Source organism: Acinonyx jubatus, chromosome B4 (assembly GCF_027475565.1).
Source record: "Acinonyx jubatus isolate Ajub_Pintada_27869175 chromosome B4, VMU_Ajub_asm_v1.0, whole genome shotgun sequence".
Lineage (NCBI taxonomy): Eukaryota > Metazoa > Chordata > Mammalia > Carnivora > Felidae > Acinonyx > Acinonyx jubatus.
The window spans coordinates 66,127,452-66,145,500 of NC_069387.1; the positions used below are offsets into that span (position 1 = coordinate 66,127,452).

Genomic DNA, 18,049 nt, shown 5'->3' on the forward strand with positions numbered 1-18,049 from the left:
GTCTTTTGGAAAGAGAGGAGATATACTGGGTCTATTATGAAAATCATCCCTCTCTCTTCAAATAAGACAAACCATGAATTTTATTGTAAATTTGTCTATCAAAGAACCTAGGTCCTTAAGCGTTTTTTTCAACCTGGAAACTTTAATACTTTAACATTGTAAGGAAACAGGATACTTTTCTTTCATCGTGTTTATCAAATAATCAAATAATTTACAAATGAAATGTAAACTCTAAGATGGTGTACCTACCACAGACTCACGGACTTCCAACTCTAATGCCTAGCACACAGCAGATCCCTACAAGTATTGGTTGAATGAAGGGACCATAGTCCACTACTTTTGCAATATTGAGTATTTTTGAAGAAAACAAAATCTTCAGACTATCTATGAGGTCACAGGGTTAATATGGTACATATTTGAGTCAAGAGTTCTGCAATATATACAACATATCTCTTGCATCTATGCCTGAAAAGGTCCAACTTACCTGCAAAATATGGTGAATGGACCATTCTAGATACACAAAATTCCTAAAGAGCTGAAGGTTTAACCCTTCTTAAGTGCAAATTTAATTTTATCTTAATGCATTTTGGATGACAATCTTTTTTAAAATCAATATTATACGTTTCCATTCTTTATTACATATAGCAGTGTTTCTCAGTCCTGATTTCCTATCGGAAGCAAATGCTTGGGATGTACATAAACCTCTGAATCAGTCTTCAGAAAATGGGGATCAGACATTTGAGTTTTAAATAGATCTCCAGGTTATTGGCATCACATATGTTCAGGCATAAATTATTTTATACATATATGTGATATATCACATATATCATTGATATATCACATATATGACTTGTAAAATAAACTTTCAAGATGATAGCCTCCTTAAGGGAAGGAAATGGTATCTTAAACGACTTCATTTATGGAATAAATTTTAAAAAGATCACCTACTCCTGTCATATATTCATTCATATACCTTTAAGGCTTAAAACTACTTGAATTATCTATTTCCTTTCATTTAATAGCTTACAGATATCTTATCAGCCACTTGTCAGTATTCAAATTATAGTTATTGCCTGATGAATCATTACTCCAACCCAGATTTAAGTCCAATTAAGGAAGGCCTTAGATATTCTCCAGTGTTCTGTGAACACTGGGCATATTCTTTATATTTTAAAAGAAGAGTTTCTCTTAACTAAGTATACTGTAAAATTTTGCGATTCTGATATAATTTTCCTAATAAAGATGTTCTTCACAGAAAGTGAAGTGTGTTGGATAAATAACATGCTCAAAAATATCAGATGTTATAAGTTACATTAACTACCTGATGCAAGGCTGGATAATTAATAAGTACTTAGAAAAATAGTAATTGCCCTTCCCAAGACTCTAATAAAGCACACTTTGTGTACACAGGTATCTCCTGGGGAACCTGTTTTTTTTTTTTTTTAATTTATTTATTTATTTTGAGAGAAAGAGAGATTACAAGCAGGGGAGGGTCAGAGAAAAAGAGCACGAGAGAGAATTACAAGCAGGCTCAGTGCTGTCAGCACAGAGACTAACATGGGCCTTGATCTCACAAAACATGAGATCATGACCTGAGCCGAAGCCAAGAGTTGGATGCTTAACCAACTGAGCCACCCGGGTGCCCCTGGGGAACCTGTTTAAAGTACATGCTCCAGGGGAGGCAAACCATAATAGACTCTTGAATACAGAGTACAAACTGAGGGTTGATGGGGGTGAGGGAGAGGCAGAAATGGGTGATAAGCATTGAGGAGGGCACTTGTTGGGATGAGCACTGGGTGTTATATGTAAGCCAATTTGACAATAAATTATATTAAAAAAAATAAAGTACATGCTCCAGACCCCGTCTTCAGAGATCCTAATTTAATAAATCTGGGATAAGGTCCATGAATGCATATTTCAAAATAAGTACCTCTGGTAATTTTGATGGAGACAGCCTCTGAGTGATGTTTTCAGAAATATTCTACTAGCAAGATCCTTGGGGAAAAATAACAGTGTTTCTGGTTTTCTGATTAACTACAGTAAAGCTACATAGATATTGACCTTTTATTAAAAGAATCAAGAGGTTGTCTTTAAATCTGTAGTATTTACAAGAAAGACTACTTCTCTGACCAAGCTCTAAGGTAAGAATACCATAAAATGTCCTCCATTTAAAATTACTCATGGACTCTATATTTTATATTTCTTTGTATAAAGAGTTCTTTTGTCCAGGTCTAGATATGCATAGTTTATTTGTTGTAATTTTTAATGAATGAGTGCCTATTTAAAAATTATTTTGATTTAACTTTTCCCACTATTTTTAACCCAATATGATAAAATAAATCAGGGGTACCTGGGTAGCTCAGTCAGTTAAGCATCTGACTCTTGCTTTTGGCTCAGGTCATGATCTCAATGGCTTTGGGCTCTGTGCTGACAGTGTGAAGCCTGCTTGGGATTCTCTCTCTGTCCGTCTCTCTCTGCCCCTCCCCTGCTCTCTCTTTCTCAAAATAAGCAAACTTAGAAAAATAGATCATATAAAAATGCAAGACAGGGGACAAAAATCAAATCAAAGATTTAAAAATTCTAGGCTAATTTTAGAAAATTTTAAATAAAACAGTATTCTAATAGTTAGCACTATAAGAATATTTATACCTACACAAAAATGAAAATAAAACATTTAAATAAGTATATAACTTATAAGTGTACGTATATATCAAAAACACTGAAATAAGTATATAAGAATCAATTGGTATCAGGAAGTGAAATGAGCACCTACTGGAAGGATCACACTGGAGTAACACTAATCCACTAGCAAGGCTGTGAAACAGCAAGTTTTCTTCTGAATGTGTAAACTTCCATTTGTCATTAGGTTCTACTGGGACCTATTAAATCAGTTAAAAACCAGAACTGCATGAAACAGTCCTATTTACATGTATATGTACAGGTAAAAGGGGAGACCTATGACAAGAAACTAGGCCTTCTGGGGCAGCTGGGTGGCTCAATCATTGGGTAAGCATCCTACTCTTGACTCCGGCTCAGGTCATGATCTCATGGCGCATGAGTTTGAGCCCTGTTTGGGCTCTGTGCTGACAGAGTGGAGGCTACTTGTGATTCTCTCTCTCGGCCCCTCTCTTGCTGGCATTTTCTTGCTCTCTTTTGCTCTCTCTCTTGAAATAAATAAACTTAAAAAAACTAAAAACTAGGCCTTTTACCTCCTAATCCACTGTAATATCTACATCATCACTTTAATTGGCAACATAACAAGGAAATCAGGTGTTTACTTGATGTAATATCTCTTTCATGCCAGATCAATCAGCATGGTTTTAGTAATGTGCAGAGCTGGGGTGTTGGTGGTTTTGGCTGAAAAGAAATCAAGGCAGGAAAGAAAAGTGCCTATGGGTTGCTCATAAAAACCAGTACTTGAAATCTCTTGGTATTGCCCCCCCCCAATTAATGGTCTTAATACTTCCTCTTAATAGCCAGGGATGGGCTCTGGAAATCCTTGGAGCAGAGTACCTACACTGAGAGGTGAAACATGACATCAGCTACAAGGCTTCAGGAAAGCTCCTGGATTCTGATGATGCATATTGGTTTCACATTATGGTTAAAACAACAAAGAATCACTCTGTCAATAATAATGCTGTGAGAGCTAAGATGTGCTAGGCACCTTACTGTGTCAGGAAGAGTTTCAAATGCCATACGTGTATAAATGTGTTCAGTTCTGATTAAAACCCTATGAAGTAGGGACTATAATTAATTGCATTTTACCTATGAGAAAATGGAAACTTGCCCAAAGTCATAAAATTCCAACCCAAGCAGTATGGCTTTAGATCTACAAAGCCTGAAAAACCTCAACTGATGAGAAAATGTCTCATTGGAATACAAGAAATAAAGGGACCAAGGCTACCAGAAAAAATGTTTTTCCCTGATCTCAAAACCAGCAGTTTTCCCCAGATCTCAAAAGCCAAATTTAATCAGAAACTCTATTTAAAAAATAGACCTCTTGAAGTAGCAGTTAATGGAGGCCTTGCTGAAAAGGAAGGGTAGGTATCTATTTAAAAATGTTTAAAGTAGCTTTTACCTCTTCTTAGGGTTGATCTGAACCTCAGAAGTCAGCAAACCCAATTTCTAATCAACTGTAGGAATTTATTTTTAGCACATCACTATCTGATGGCCATCTATCCTTCTGTTCACAGTTTACCATCCTAATGAGGCAGCCAAATTCATTATTGGAAAGCTCTATTAAGAATATTTTTCTCATATCAAGTAAAAATTATGCCCTTATAACATCTATCATCTGCAAAAATAAGATTCCTCTCAGGGCACCTGGGTGGCTCAGTCAGTTGAGCGGCCAACTTTGGCTCAAGTCACGATCGCATGGTTCGTGGGTTCGAGCCCTGTGTTGAGCTCTGTTGCTGACAGCTCAGAGCCTGGAGCCTGCTTCAGATTCTGTGTCTCCCTCTCTCTCTGCCCCTCCCCTGCTCACACTCTGTCCCTCTCTCTCTCTCAAAAGTAAAAAAAAAAAAAAAAAAAAAAAAAAAAAAAAAGAATATGATATCTCTTAGGTCTCCCTTTAGTCTTTTTTCCAGACTAAACACTTCTGGTTTATGTGTTTATGAACACATAAGTGTTTGACAAGTTTATGAATGGATGGTTTTTAGCCTCCTTGTCCTTCACCTTTCCTCACTTGCCCTTCTGCTTCCCTGTGTACCTGGGCTGTTGTGATTACCTTTGCCTCTTAACCAGACCATTTTTGTTCACCGTCCCCTCAGTTCAACTTACATGACAGACTCAAGTCCTCCCACTGGTTAGACAAGAACAGAGGGTAGAAGCATTCCACTCTTCCTTCTGGAGGCAGGGATGGCAGAGACTACAAGTTCCTAATAGCTGAGGTTGCAGCTCAGAATGTATTTTCTCATTAAAATCTGGGATGAGTGCCTGAAGCAGTGCTATTAGATCAGTGTTTAAAGGTATAATTTGGTTAAAATAGAAGTTAGCTCATGCTGGCCTGGAAACTTCACATTTTAATGAAAAAATCTTTTCTTACTCTAATAAACTTATAAAGGAGTTACTGGAGGACAGATAATTGATAATTAGCAATCTGTATGTATGAAAAAAATAAGAAAAGTATATGATGCAACAAGAGAAGGCATTGGCAAAGATGCGTCTCATCCTGTCAAATGAAACAGGCTTTGTGTTAACAAAGAAATAAATAATGAAATGTACAGAATTCAAAGACAAAAGATACTTGAAATGAGAAAGGCTTTGTGAAAACACACTTAACCAACCAGAATTTACCTTAGAATCTGAGCCTGATTCAAACACAAAAAGTCTGCCCCTGCTTTGTGAAGAAATTATATGGTTTTAACACTATATTGCTGAAAGAGCCTTGAAAAAAAAAAAAAAAAAAACCTCCAAATTTACTTCCATATTATACCAAACTTAAAAATAAAACATGTTTAAAAGGGAGTTTATGAATATCAAATTGTTCAAAGAAGAACAAAAAAGCACAATTATTCTTTTCACTTTTGTACCTTTGAGCAGAACTCAAAAATAACAGCAGCAGAATATTACCCCTGTAGACTCAAATTGTTCTTACAATTCAAGTTTCTAGTCACATTCTAGTTACATATCATAACATTAAGTTCTTTAAAAGAAAAAACTTTTTGTGTAAAAAACTCTATCATTTGGCTACGAGAACAAGATCATAAGTAGCATTGGTATTGTATTTTGGAAGGTGAGCTTGCCATCATTAGAGAAAAGTTTGTAATTGAATTCTTCATCCAGTCACCTACCTGCTAAGCTCCCAAAGGTAAGCTTCCTGCGGCCCACTTTCTCAACAAGCCAGACTCCCACGAGTGTGAAAATGAAATTTGTGAAGGCTGTAACTGAAGCCAGCCATATCGCAAGTCTATCATCTTCAACACCAGACATCTGCAAAATGGTTGCACTGTAGTACCTGTGAGGAAAGAATAAAAAAATTGTTGCTGATAGTTATTCAAAGAAACAATTATTCACATAGAAAAATATAGTAGCTCTAAAAAAGACCGTTAAGAGATATAGTAATACCATCAAGTTAACATGGGAATCCATGCAAAGTGTTTAAAGGATCATAGGACAGAGATTCTGCTAAGATAAATTTATCTTGAACTTTGTATAATCAAGAAAAGATACTCAAGCAAGAGGACAGAGGGTGGGACACCTGGGTGGCTTAGTCAGTTAAGTGTCTGACTCTTGATTTTGGTTTGTTATGATTTCATGGTCATGGGATCGAGCCCTGCATCAGGCTCAGAGCTGAATATGGAGTCTTCTCTCTCTCCCTCTCCTTCTGCCCCTCCCCTGCTTGCACACATCCAGGTATGCATGCATGCACTCTCTCTCTCTCAAAATAAATAAAAAAAATTTAAAAAAAGGACAGAGAGAGTTGAAGGCTTTAAAAGTAAAATATACTCCAAAACTAGGGGCAGTGGCAACTGGTAGTTTCATTATGACTAAAATGCTAATCAAGGATAACTCCAAGTCCATGGAATGAATTAGAAGTCATCATACATTATAAACTTATGTACTTAAAAAGGATAGACTTGTTGCATATAATACGTAAAGTGTGATGTAATGGCAGAAATCTGGTAGAGGAATATCCTTAAAGACACAAGAAGTAAGAAATTTATTTGGCATTTTGTAAGGAGATGAGACACTGACATGACATACATGAGAATGGTTTTGTGGTTTCTAGAAAAGTATAATCTTTGGTGAGGGAAGTCTCTAGCACGATCTACATGATTAGGCTCTATAGACTAATTTTATTCTAAATGAATTTACTGGAGACTAGCTCTAATAAGCCATATAATGCACAATAGGAGACACCTCTGGTACATTTAAAGAAGTCAGGTTTTTTATATTCCTTTTCTGATGAAAGTATCAGTAGTTAAATCAGAAGATTACTTTAAAGCTATCCTAAAGGGGAGCCTGGGTGGTTCAGTTGGTTACGTGTCCGACTTCGGCTCAGGTCACGATCTCACAGTCTGTGAGTTCGAGCCCTGCGTTGGGCTCTGTGCTGACAGCCCAGAGCCTGGAGCCTGCTTCAGATTCTGTGTCTTCGCCTCTCTCTGCCCCTCCCCTGCTCATGCTCTGTCTCTCTCTGTCTCAAAAATAAATAAAAACATTCAAAAAAATTAAAAAAATAAAGCTATCCTTAAAACAAAGGAAGCAAAATATTCCCGGTGAATCACCTATGAAAAGTGACAGAATTCAAATCTTTACCCAAACCAGATAGTGGGTATCCAAGCTAGATATTTCTACAATTACAACCTACAGTTTCCAGGTATTTATCAACAGTTTCATAGTATTTCAAAAATACAATCTGTTTTAAATACATTTATGTTTCAATGATTTATCAATGGTTTCCTTTTACTATTTTCTCAAGTTAATGATCATATTCTTATGTAAAACATTAACAATGCCGACTCATTCATCTTAATAAAAATTTTCCTTTTTAAAAGTAGTAAACCGAACTTATAAGTTATTATGCAACATGAAGGATGTGTTTTGCTGATCACACTAAAAATTATGCCAACCATTTAAAGATTTTGAGTTCTGACAGCAGTTGTAAAAAAGAGATATTCCCAGTGGAATTACTTCCATCATCATGAAAATTGTGAACATTTTGCAGTCACAGCGTAAAGTGATAATAAAAGTTATGAAAATAACTCATTCCATCTGAATACTGTTTCACAGTTTCCAAGCTCTACCATATACATTCTCATTTTCGTAAAGACTTGTGCAGCAAGGTCAGACCTATGTAAAACCGCTGAGAAATTAACATCAATAACAAATCTAGAAAGGCAGAAAATAGAAGCACTGAGAGAAAATTCAAGTATTTAAAGTCAAAGAATTTGATACTTGCTATGCTATTCTATTACATTTCAGAGTCGTCTTGATATTTAAAAAATAAAAACAAATACATCACACAAAATAATTCTTGCAAACAGACCCATGAAAAGAACAACACAGATTATTTTGATGTTTTCATTTTGATACAATACAATCCATGAAATTCCAAGCGTTAAAAAGGGAAATGGCATCAAACAAAGTAAACTGGTCAGCGTCAAAATTTTACTTACAATGAAAATGTTCCCTAGGTATGTAAGAAAATTTCTTTTACAATACTTAACTTTTAGAGGCAGAATGTAACCAAATAGTGGCCTGGGAATCAGAAACCTCCCTTTAAAATGGAATCTTGTGGTAGATTGGCCAGGTCAGGAAACATTATCATTTGTTCTTTTAATATTTATGAGTATCTACTGTATAAGCTACGTGAGTTACTAAAATCCCACAAATATATTATTGAGACCCACTTGCTACCTTCAAGAAACTCACAGAATGAAACAGAATGAAATTGAAATAAATTTAATATCACAAAAAATTTTAGTCACAATGTGGCATAAAGGATAGACCAAACAATTTTATTTGATGTGGTACGTTCTTTGATTTTCCAGGGAATTTAATGTTTGAGTTGAGTCTCAGGGAATTCATAGGGGACTGCCAGCAGGTGTGAACATCTGGGAGGACACTGGTGGTAGAGGAAATGAAATGTACAAAGAAGAAAAGTGCAAAGCACATTGCTGGACTCACAGAACGTCATTACCTTACCTTGGCTAACACAAGGTACACAAGAAAGAGAAGTATGACATAGGCTACAGAAGAGTCTATTGTCGCAGGGCCTTGACTGCCAGCCCACATGTGTGGGGTTTTTTTTCTCTAGACAATGGAAAATCATAAAATGGGCTTTAAAGAGAAATAACACAATTAGATCTGTTCTATGGAAAGCTCACTCCAATGACAGCCAAGTAGGCAGACTGGAGGCTGAATGAAACAAAGGTATATTGTTTTGAAGTGTATTTTAGGTCATTACACCGGGAACAGGCACCTGTAGATTGCTGTGACAGCAGGGTGCTGAAATTCATGGATGGCCTTTTATCTCCTTGTCAACAAGCACTGTAACTTCAGCACACACTAGATCTTTTTCTGGATGGAAGTACCTCAAGTTTCATCTTCGTTCTTCCTTTCTTGGAACATGGGTAAATGTATTAGTTTTTACTGTTGCCATAACAAGCAACTACAAGGTTAGTAGCTTTAATCAACAGCAATGTATTATCTAACAGTTATGTAGGTCAGAAATCTGATGTGAGTTTCACTGGGTGTCAGGAGGCATTCTTTTTTGGAAGCTCAAGGGAAAACAGGTTTCTTTGTCTTTCCCAGGCTTTAGAAGTCTCCATGTTTGTAGTCTCCTGGGGTCCCCTCCTCAATCTCAAAACCAGCAAAAATGGTCAAGTGCCTCTCATATCACTTCACTCTGATGTCCTCTTCTATATTTAAGGACCTTTGTGAATAAACTGTGCAGCTCTGATAACCCAGGATAATCTCTGGGTTTAAGGTAAAATGACGAACAGATTTAATTCAATCTGCAACCTAATCTCCCTTTGTTACATGTATTGTAACATATTCATAGGTTGTGGGGATTAGGATAGGCACATCTTTGGTTGTGGGGGGGAGGGCATTATTCTGCCTATCCAGTAAAAATGTTATTAAGCAGTAAAATAAGCAAAAGGCCAACAGTTAGAAGGAAAAGACAAGGACATTCACTTAAAGGGCAATCAGCTTCAGAAAAATTCAGGCATTATCTATATTCTCTTTCATAAGGCAGGGGATGACATATTTAGGGCAGAATAATTCATGAGCCTAGTTTTTTAGTCAGCTCATGGTGAAAAGATACAGTGAATTTACATTTTAAAGTGTGTGAATTCCAATGTTTTTGGAAATGATGCTATCGGCCAACCATTTATAGAATGGACTACCACTGTATTTGCAACCTTCTAAGCCTTTATGTAGTAGTCTGAATGTTCAAGGGACTGGGTATTTGTTTAAAAGTTGCACAAAGCATAAGAGAGTCTTCTTCATAAAAGAACAATATGAACAACTGAAAAAAGGCTTTCTTTCCTTTTTAGACTAAAGTAGGGATGCCTTCCTTCTCTTTTCAAAATCATTTTATAGTACCTATCAGAGGGCCTATCATCTTTTTCAAAGACTCCCTGGGCAACCTTTGGTCATCTCACACATGCCAGCTCTTCCCCAGAGTGAAGTTGAAAGGCCTGAGGGCAGTGGGCTCTCAGAGAAGACCAGCTTCACAACTCTGTGTGGACATTTAAGAACACAATGGCCAGACTATATGTGCATTGCTATGTCAGAGATTATTCGAGATCCAGCTTCCAGTTCTGAATCTTTAATCTGAATAAAACAAAACAGCTCTAGAAAACATCTAGGCTTTGATAACGGCAATCTATCCTAATGATGATGTTAAACTACCAATAAAATGAGTATGTGTATTTTACATGCTTAGCAATATATATATGTATATATGTATACATATATATATATTAGTTTCCTTTGTTCTATATTTGAACAAAGCATTTCCTAGTCATTTCTGAAAAAGGTATTTTTTTTAACTCCTTGAAGCCATACCTGTCTTTTTCACTATTGCCAGGACAACAGATTTAACTTAACACAAGAAGTAGGTACTCAATAGTTGTTGAATTTATTGAATTTATCTACCACCAACTTTCAAAAGGGAATTAAGGATATTCGTAATAAAAATCACATGACAGGGCCACTAAAACAAAAAGACTAGTAAGAGAGGTAGATGATGAAGATGATTATATAAAAACTTTGGCCACATAATAACTACAAGTTAGCTCTAAAATGCCTGGCTGCCAAAAAAAATAGTAAATGATAATTTTAACGGTCTGACAAAACAAAACGTATAGGTTCATAATAAAGACAAACTTTTTCTGGTATAAAACTGTAAAGACTTCAACTTCCTGAGTAAAACAGATATGGACTATATCTTTCTAATGTATTCTAGCAATGCTGCAGATAGCTTCCAAATTCAGTTATCTACGAACTTTGTCTTATTCAACAATCTTGTGGGTTACTTTCATACTTGGTATAAAGACTAAGTTAAATGAGAAGATGAGAACTTACAGAGCATAGCTGACTGACTATAAGCCCTAAAAGATTCCCATTATCCAAGTTAAATTGTTTGTCTCTTTTAGTTCCTATTATCATAAATACGTTTATTTGTATCATATGGTAAAGTACACTGACTACAGAATTTTAAATGTCATTCTAATAAAAGATGGTTTTTTAAGTGAAAAAATTGTATTTTCCCACTGGGGTGGTGTTTATACAATCAAAAGCATGGATAACTATGAAAAACACATCAATAGATTTAAGAAAAAATGTTTCACCCAAATACAAAAATCTTAAAAATTATTTAAAAAATGACTAAGTTTTTTGGGGACCTTGATGGGGAGTTCGTTTGAGTGTCCAGCTCTTGATTTCAGCTCAGGTCATGATCTCATGGTTTGTGAGATTGAGCCCTGTGCTGGGCTCAGTGCTGACCGTGCAGAGCCTGCTTGAGATTCTCTCTTTCCCTCTCTCTCTGCCCCTCCCTGGCTCATGCTCTCTCCCCGCCTCTCTCAAAACAAACTTAAAAAAAAAAAATGATTAAGATGTTTAAACCAATTTTATGTATTTTAAACAGTAAAAAAAAATTTGCTTTCTGCGTTATTAGGTGCAAGCTCTAATGCAAAATATATAAGTTAGAAAGGCAGAAATTAGGATTTCATGTATATCATGCATATATTTTGAGCTAACACACTTATACTAGGTTTAAATCAAAAAATAATCCAAATATAGTAATCCTCAGAAAGCATCATTATTAATCACATTTATTATTTTACAAAACAATTTTCATAATTTAAATGATTTCATTAGTGTTTGGCGAAGAACAAATTAATGTGTCAAAGGAAATTAAAAGAAATTCTACAGACCTTCAGTGTTCCCAGTGTGACCTCCTCTCCGCCTCAGAGACCAGTCCCTTTAACCTGGCTTCAAACCTCTGGAAACCTCAAGAGAGATGTCCTCATGTCTCACCCACCCAACTCAGCCAGATCACTGACCTTGCTCTAAGCTAAGCAACACTAAGAACAATGATAGAAGCTCTCTAATTTGACTTGCAATTCACCAACTTGCCAGATTAACCTGTTAATTCTTTCCATAAAACATATGCCCACAGGAAAATGAACATTTGGGACTTCATACAGGCTTGCATCTCCCATCTGTTGAACTGTATGTATATTAAATCAGGTGTTTCTCCCCCGTCCCCATCCTGTTTATGCTCATCATTATAGTTAGGTAATCAAATAATACAAAAAGCAATAGAACATAAGATGATTAAAAAAAAGGCTGCATTAAAGACAAAATTATATGCTTTGGAAAGGGTGAATAAAGGTGACTCATTAAAACAAAACAAAACAAAACAAAACAAAACAAAAACGCTAAAACTGTATGGGCCACACAACTGTGAACAATTGGGGATAAAATGTTAAAGTCTGGAAGATTTTGCCCTTTGGTTTCTTCTCAAGTATCTTTCAGTTCTTGTTCTATTTGAAAGAAACTAAAGCTGGAATTCACAGATGATAATATTGAGTGTGATTTATGCAAGAAAAACAATGTGGAAGTTCAAGCAGTGGATATAAATAATTACTGTACAACTAAAAATAAAATACTGAAGATATATATGCATCATTTCTTTGATTAAGAAATGATACAATCCTTGAAGCTTGTATCTGATGTCAGCACTGGCTTGTAGAACTTGTTGCTGATCTTGACCTTGTATCCAAGTTCACTGTTCCCTTGGTATATGTTTAATACCCTGTACATCTCTGATTCAAACCCTTAGTACGTGTGGCTCGGTCACTTCGTGGCTGAGGTTGAGAACATGTTGGTGGAAGAGAAATCCATTAGTTTGAGAATCTTCGAGACCATGATATTCTCGATCTGTGCAGGGTATTAATGTCTAAGAGCTGCCTATTCCAGGATTTCTCTAGAGGCTGGCAAGAGTCCTGAACCAGTTGTCATTTCTGTCTTGCCAGTCTGACAGGGTTGGGAAGGTCCAAGCCTTGGGACCTTTCTTTGATTAACTGTCTTTCTCAGTTAACCAATCAAGTGCCGACCCTAATCATATCAGGAACAAGGCTTTCACCTTGTTCCATCATGTCTCACATACCTGCTCATTTTAGCATCATGCAAGAGTCCAAGACTTTCAGGTCACCTGTTTCCACCTGGTCATTTACTTCCACACTAACCTGTACATTCACTCATTTACTCAATCTTCCTCTCACCTCCTCTCCCTGTGCCCTGTGAACTAGGGGGATCACTTTTTACAGCTTGTTTTGTCTCACTCCTATATCCTGGAGGAGGCCTGAGGAGCTGAAGAGGATAAAGGGAAAGAAGTGAGCTCAACTATCCTCTAACCTTCCTTCTTTAATGCCACCTACTTTGCTGGTCACTCCTCATTCAATGGTGACTCCCGCGCCTGCCTGACAGTTTTCTTCTCCACTTCTACTCTGTGTTGTGATTCTTCATGAGAATAGCCTTGACAAAGACCATCCAGATATTAAGTTTCCTAACAGCTCCACTTCTGAAATCCTTCAAGTATCCTAGTCTCTGACCAGCACTCCTCATCCTCACAGCTCACTTGAATTTTTCCACTTTCATGGAAGAATTTCATGTATATACATTGAGCCGTATATACACTTTCCTCTTTTTAGTTACCCATCATCACCCATTTCTGCCCTTTTCCCATAACTGTACATACTGCCTCCATCCATTTCGATTTCCCAATCCCCAGTGCTTCTCAGGTACTGATGTGCTACAGAATCACCTGATGGACCTGTAAAAACAGACTGCTGGGCCCCACTCTGAGTTTCTGATTCAGCAGGTCTAGGACTGAGAAGCTGCATTTTCACTAAGATCCCAGGCAATGTTGACACTGCCTTGAAAATATACTTTCCCAAATCATTATTACAGTCATGTTCTTTTCACCATTCTCAAATTCTCTGGCTCGACCCCCCTTTGTCATATTCATGCCATAAATGCCAACACTGCCCACTTATACCCAGTTACTCTTCCACTCTGCATTTCCACCTAGCAGCTGAAAGACAAACACAAATTGCACTCACCTGGAAACCCCTAAGACACACAGGCAACAGCTCTGCAGGAGACAACCACAGCACCTCCTTTCCTTCTACTGTCCCAATCTATCCAGCCTCAGGTGAAATCTTGCCTAATATTCACTGAGAAACTGTGAGCAATCAGGGAGCTACTCCCTTATTTCGTCACCGTCCAATCTACCAACCTACCTGATCAATTCTACAATAATTTGTTATTAATTTTCTGCTTTTCCTCAGCAATTTGTCAGCACTTCTCTTACAATACACAACGTTCCTTCTGCTATGAGACTTACTTAAATGCACATTTTATTTCCTCTATTAGACTAAAAACTCCCCAAAGAACAGTTTGCATGTGATTTACACCTCTGCAACTGCCAAAGCAGGCTTATGGCTATTTCCTTTGAAACACTGATTAAGTGCTTATTTAAACGAGTGAATGGATGGAGTGGCCTTTTATTGCCTTTTTTTTTTTGCTTTATTTTAAGATTTATATTGAGATATAATTCGTAAAAATCACAATCTTTTAAAAGTATATAGTTCAGTGGCTTGTAGTATATCTACAACTAAATTTTAATCTCTTAAATAATTATAATAATTCATGTTCATAATAAAGTATTTTAAAAATCCAGAGGGTTTAAAGAAATAAAAAAAAAGTCCTTGGGGTAAGGTGAGGGGAAGGTTAGAAGATTGTGCCTTGAATGGTTTAGTTTCAACATATTCCACCCCAGCATGCTTTCCTGATTCAGCTACAATCCTTCCTACCTTACTGGCCAGTACTGAGTTCCTATGTACCCTCATGGCTAGGGAAGAGAATATTAAAAATGGACTGTATGTGATTTATGAGCTTTTTCAACTCAAACATTGATACAAACTAGTCTTTCCATCACTTCTTATCTCCAAATTGTGCTCATCTAACACCTCATTAAAGTAACAAGAGGAGAGAAGGTAATGGTCTACTTAACATTCCTCTCAGGAGGCTTAAGAGTCTGAATGAGAAAAAAGGGCAGGCCATAGCATTTACTTTACGAAAAACACTGCTCTTGGCACTACCAAAAAGGAACAAAACGGTACTTTAACTTTTTTTTTTTTTAACATTTATTCATTTTTGAGGGACACAGAGAGAGAGAGAGAGAGAGAGAGCACAAGCAGGGGTGGGGCAGAGAGAGGAGAAGACACAGAATCTGAAGCAGGCCCCAGGTTCTGGGCTGTCAGCACAGAGTCCAACACGGGGCTTGAACCCACAAACCGCGAGATCATGACCTGAGCTGAAGTAGGACGCTTAACTGACTGAGCCACCCACGTGCCCCAAAACAGTACTTTATCTTAAGCTGCAATGGATTCCAAGGTTTGTAAGTAAAAGTTTGCAAGAACTTTTAATCTATATAAAAGCAACATTTTAGAGCATGGCCACACAAAACTGTGATTATGCAAAGATCTGTAGTTTTATGCACATTATTTATAACTCTGAATCTCTGTGGAATAAAGACTGGGAAAACAGACCAAGAGCATATAAGATGAAGTGAAAAGCAAGATGCAAAATTATTTAGAGGCTAGAAAGTCAACTATTGAAAAATTATAGAAAAGTAAGACAAATGAATACACCAAAATGTTAACATATACTATTATCAGGGGGTGAGATTTTAGGTGCCTTTTCTTCCTTATATGTTTCCAATTTTCTATAATAAGCATTTGTGACTTAAAAGTTTTGTTTAGGGGCACCTGGGTGGCTCAGTCAGTTAAGCATCCAACTTCGACTTGGGTCATGATCTCACAGTCTGTGGGTTCAAGCCCCACGGCGGGCTCTGTGCTGACAGCTCAGAGCCTGGAGCCTGCTTTGGATTTCTGTGTCTTCCTCTCTCTCTGCCCCTCCTCTGCTCACACTCTGTCTCTTTCTCTCTCTCTCAAAAATAAGTAAACACTGAGAGAAAAAAATAATAAAAGTTTTGTTTAAAGTGTTAAATTTTAGTACACTGAATATGTCATATATTGTATTGAGGCACCATAAACCTCCAGTTCTATGAGCTAAATTCAATACTATTAAGTAAAATAAACATGAAATAATAATCACGAGCAACTAATATATCTGTGTTTTTCTTTAGAAAAACACGGTTTTTTTTGGTTCCAAACTTAGTATTTTCTTAAATGAAATAATCCATGCCTTTTATTTCTTGGTGCTCAAAACACTACAACTAATACACTGATTGCTAATAAATACCGGGTTTACTTTCTTAATTCAAAAAATATTTAGGGGTACCTGGGTACCTCAGTGGGTTAAGCGTCCGACTCTTGATTTTAGTTTAGGTCATGATTTCAGTTTATGAGTTCGAGTTGTGAGTTCTAGCCCCATATGGGGCTCTGTACTGACAGTAGGAAGCCTGTTTGGGATTCTCTGTCTCCCGCTCTCTCTGTCCCCCTCCCCCTGCTCACTCACTCTCTCTCAAAATAAATAAACTTAAAACTATATATTTAGACACGATAATAGTAATATGTATTTTAATGGAAAAATTAGTATATACTGGCCAAATATCTCAATTATATGCAATTAAAATACATTCATTTGGGGCCTATGTGCCAGATGCAGTAGGAGATAAAAAGACAAATAATATCTGGGACTGTCTAGGGAGGGTGGGGTGTCTACCTGCACTGAAGGAGACCACCATCCACAAAAAAATTACACCTCAATGAGCCAAGTTCTATGAGACTAGTAAGAGTAAAGTGTTACTGGAACATCAAGACAGTGATTAACTCCACTTAACAGTCTCAACAGTATATCAGTGATTCCAACTGACCATATCACTAATGCTCATATTCCAGAATTGAAAAAAATACAAAGGTGCAAGCACTTTAGGCTGCTAGTTACACAGGGTTTAGTCAGGGAGAGTATTTAAAACCAGCCCAAGGATCAGGCACAAAAAGAATTGGAAAGGACTTGAGGGACTGTAAGTTAACATCAGGATGACAAATACCTGCTCGGTTCACTGACTAGAAAAACTGTAGTGGCAGATATGGAGGTTATGACCAGGAAGGAAACTCTAGATTTCGATTTCATAGGAGATGGCAATGATTTGTGACTATATTCAGGGTCTGCCTTTGATGCAGGGGATCCATGATAGTGGAAAAGGAGCTCCATCCACTGGCACACATGAGGACAAGAGAGCACAGCGAAGGGAAGGATGCCATAAAGGTCAACAGAATCGCTCAGGTTTCACACAGACTGATCATACTTGAATTTCCCAAATATGCTCATTCTCTGACTCTCTAAAATGATGATTTCATCTCCTGAAGCAAAGAGGGGGCTTGCAGAACAAGAATAAGCAGGGAAGTACAATGCTACCCTGGGCAAGGTGCCAAAGTAACCCACTTGATTGCATCATCTAGAGATAAGAAGTATAAAGATAATTCTTTTTGCCCTGTCTCCCGTGATAGATGAAGAAATTGTATGGCATTACTTAACTGTTGTAGATATCAAAACCAATACTAATGAGTTTAGGTTATTATAACTAACTTACTATGAAATGGTAGATTAATATGGATGGGTATTACATTACCACCAAAGCACCCAGAAAGGAATTCTCTCTGGTCTTAGTAAGGAGGAATTCTTTTGCTTCTCTGAGGCAACTGATTAGTTTTTTTCTTAGGGACGCTGTGACTCATGTAACATGACATGTCTGCCTTTTTTCACTGGCTGCAAAAACTTTAGGAGCAACAGGATTCTCAAACTTTAGTATGACTAAGAATCATTCCGAGACTGTAACAAATGCAATACTCCCACATATCCATGCCCTCTGCTCGCCCCTACCCACTCAGCCCCATCCAGCCACCCCTAGCCAGGGCTCTGAGTCAGTTCAAGAGATACTAATGTAAGGGGTGCTGTGACCACTTTCAAAAAGACTTTGTGACCTAGTTCATATAGACACTACTAGATTCAAGTTCCTTGTGCCTGAGTCATCTTATCTTTTCCTACTTTGTTCTGTTTCTTG

General features: G+C 37.1%; 1 protein-coding gene across 1 annotated transcript in view; it reads right to left on the bottom strand.

The window, feature by feature from the left end:
* SLC2A13 (solute carrier family 2 member 13) overlaps positions 1-18,049 on the bottom strand; it is a 373,732-nt gene that overhangs the window by 129,997 nt on the left and 225,686 nt on the right. The window contains exon 5 of the mRNA XM_015085125.3: positions 5,793-5,956. Coding sequence (XP_014940611.2) covers positions 5,793-5,956 — 164 coding nt within the window. The remainder of the gene's footprint in view (positions 1-5,792; positions 5,957-18,049) is intronic.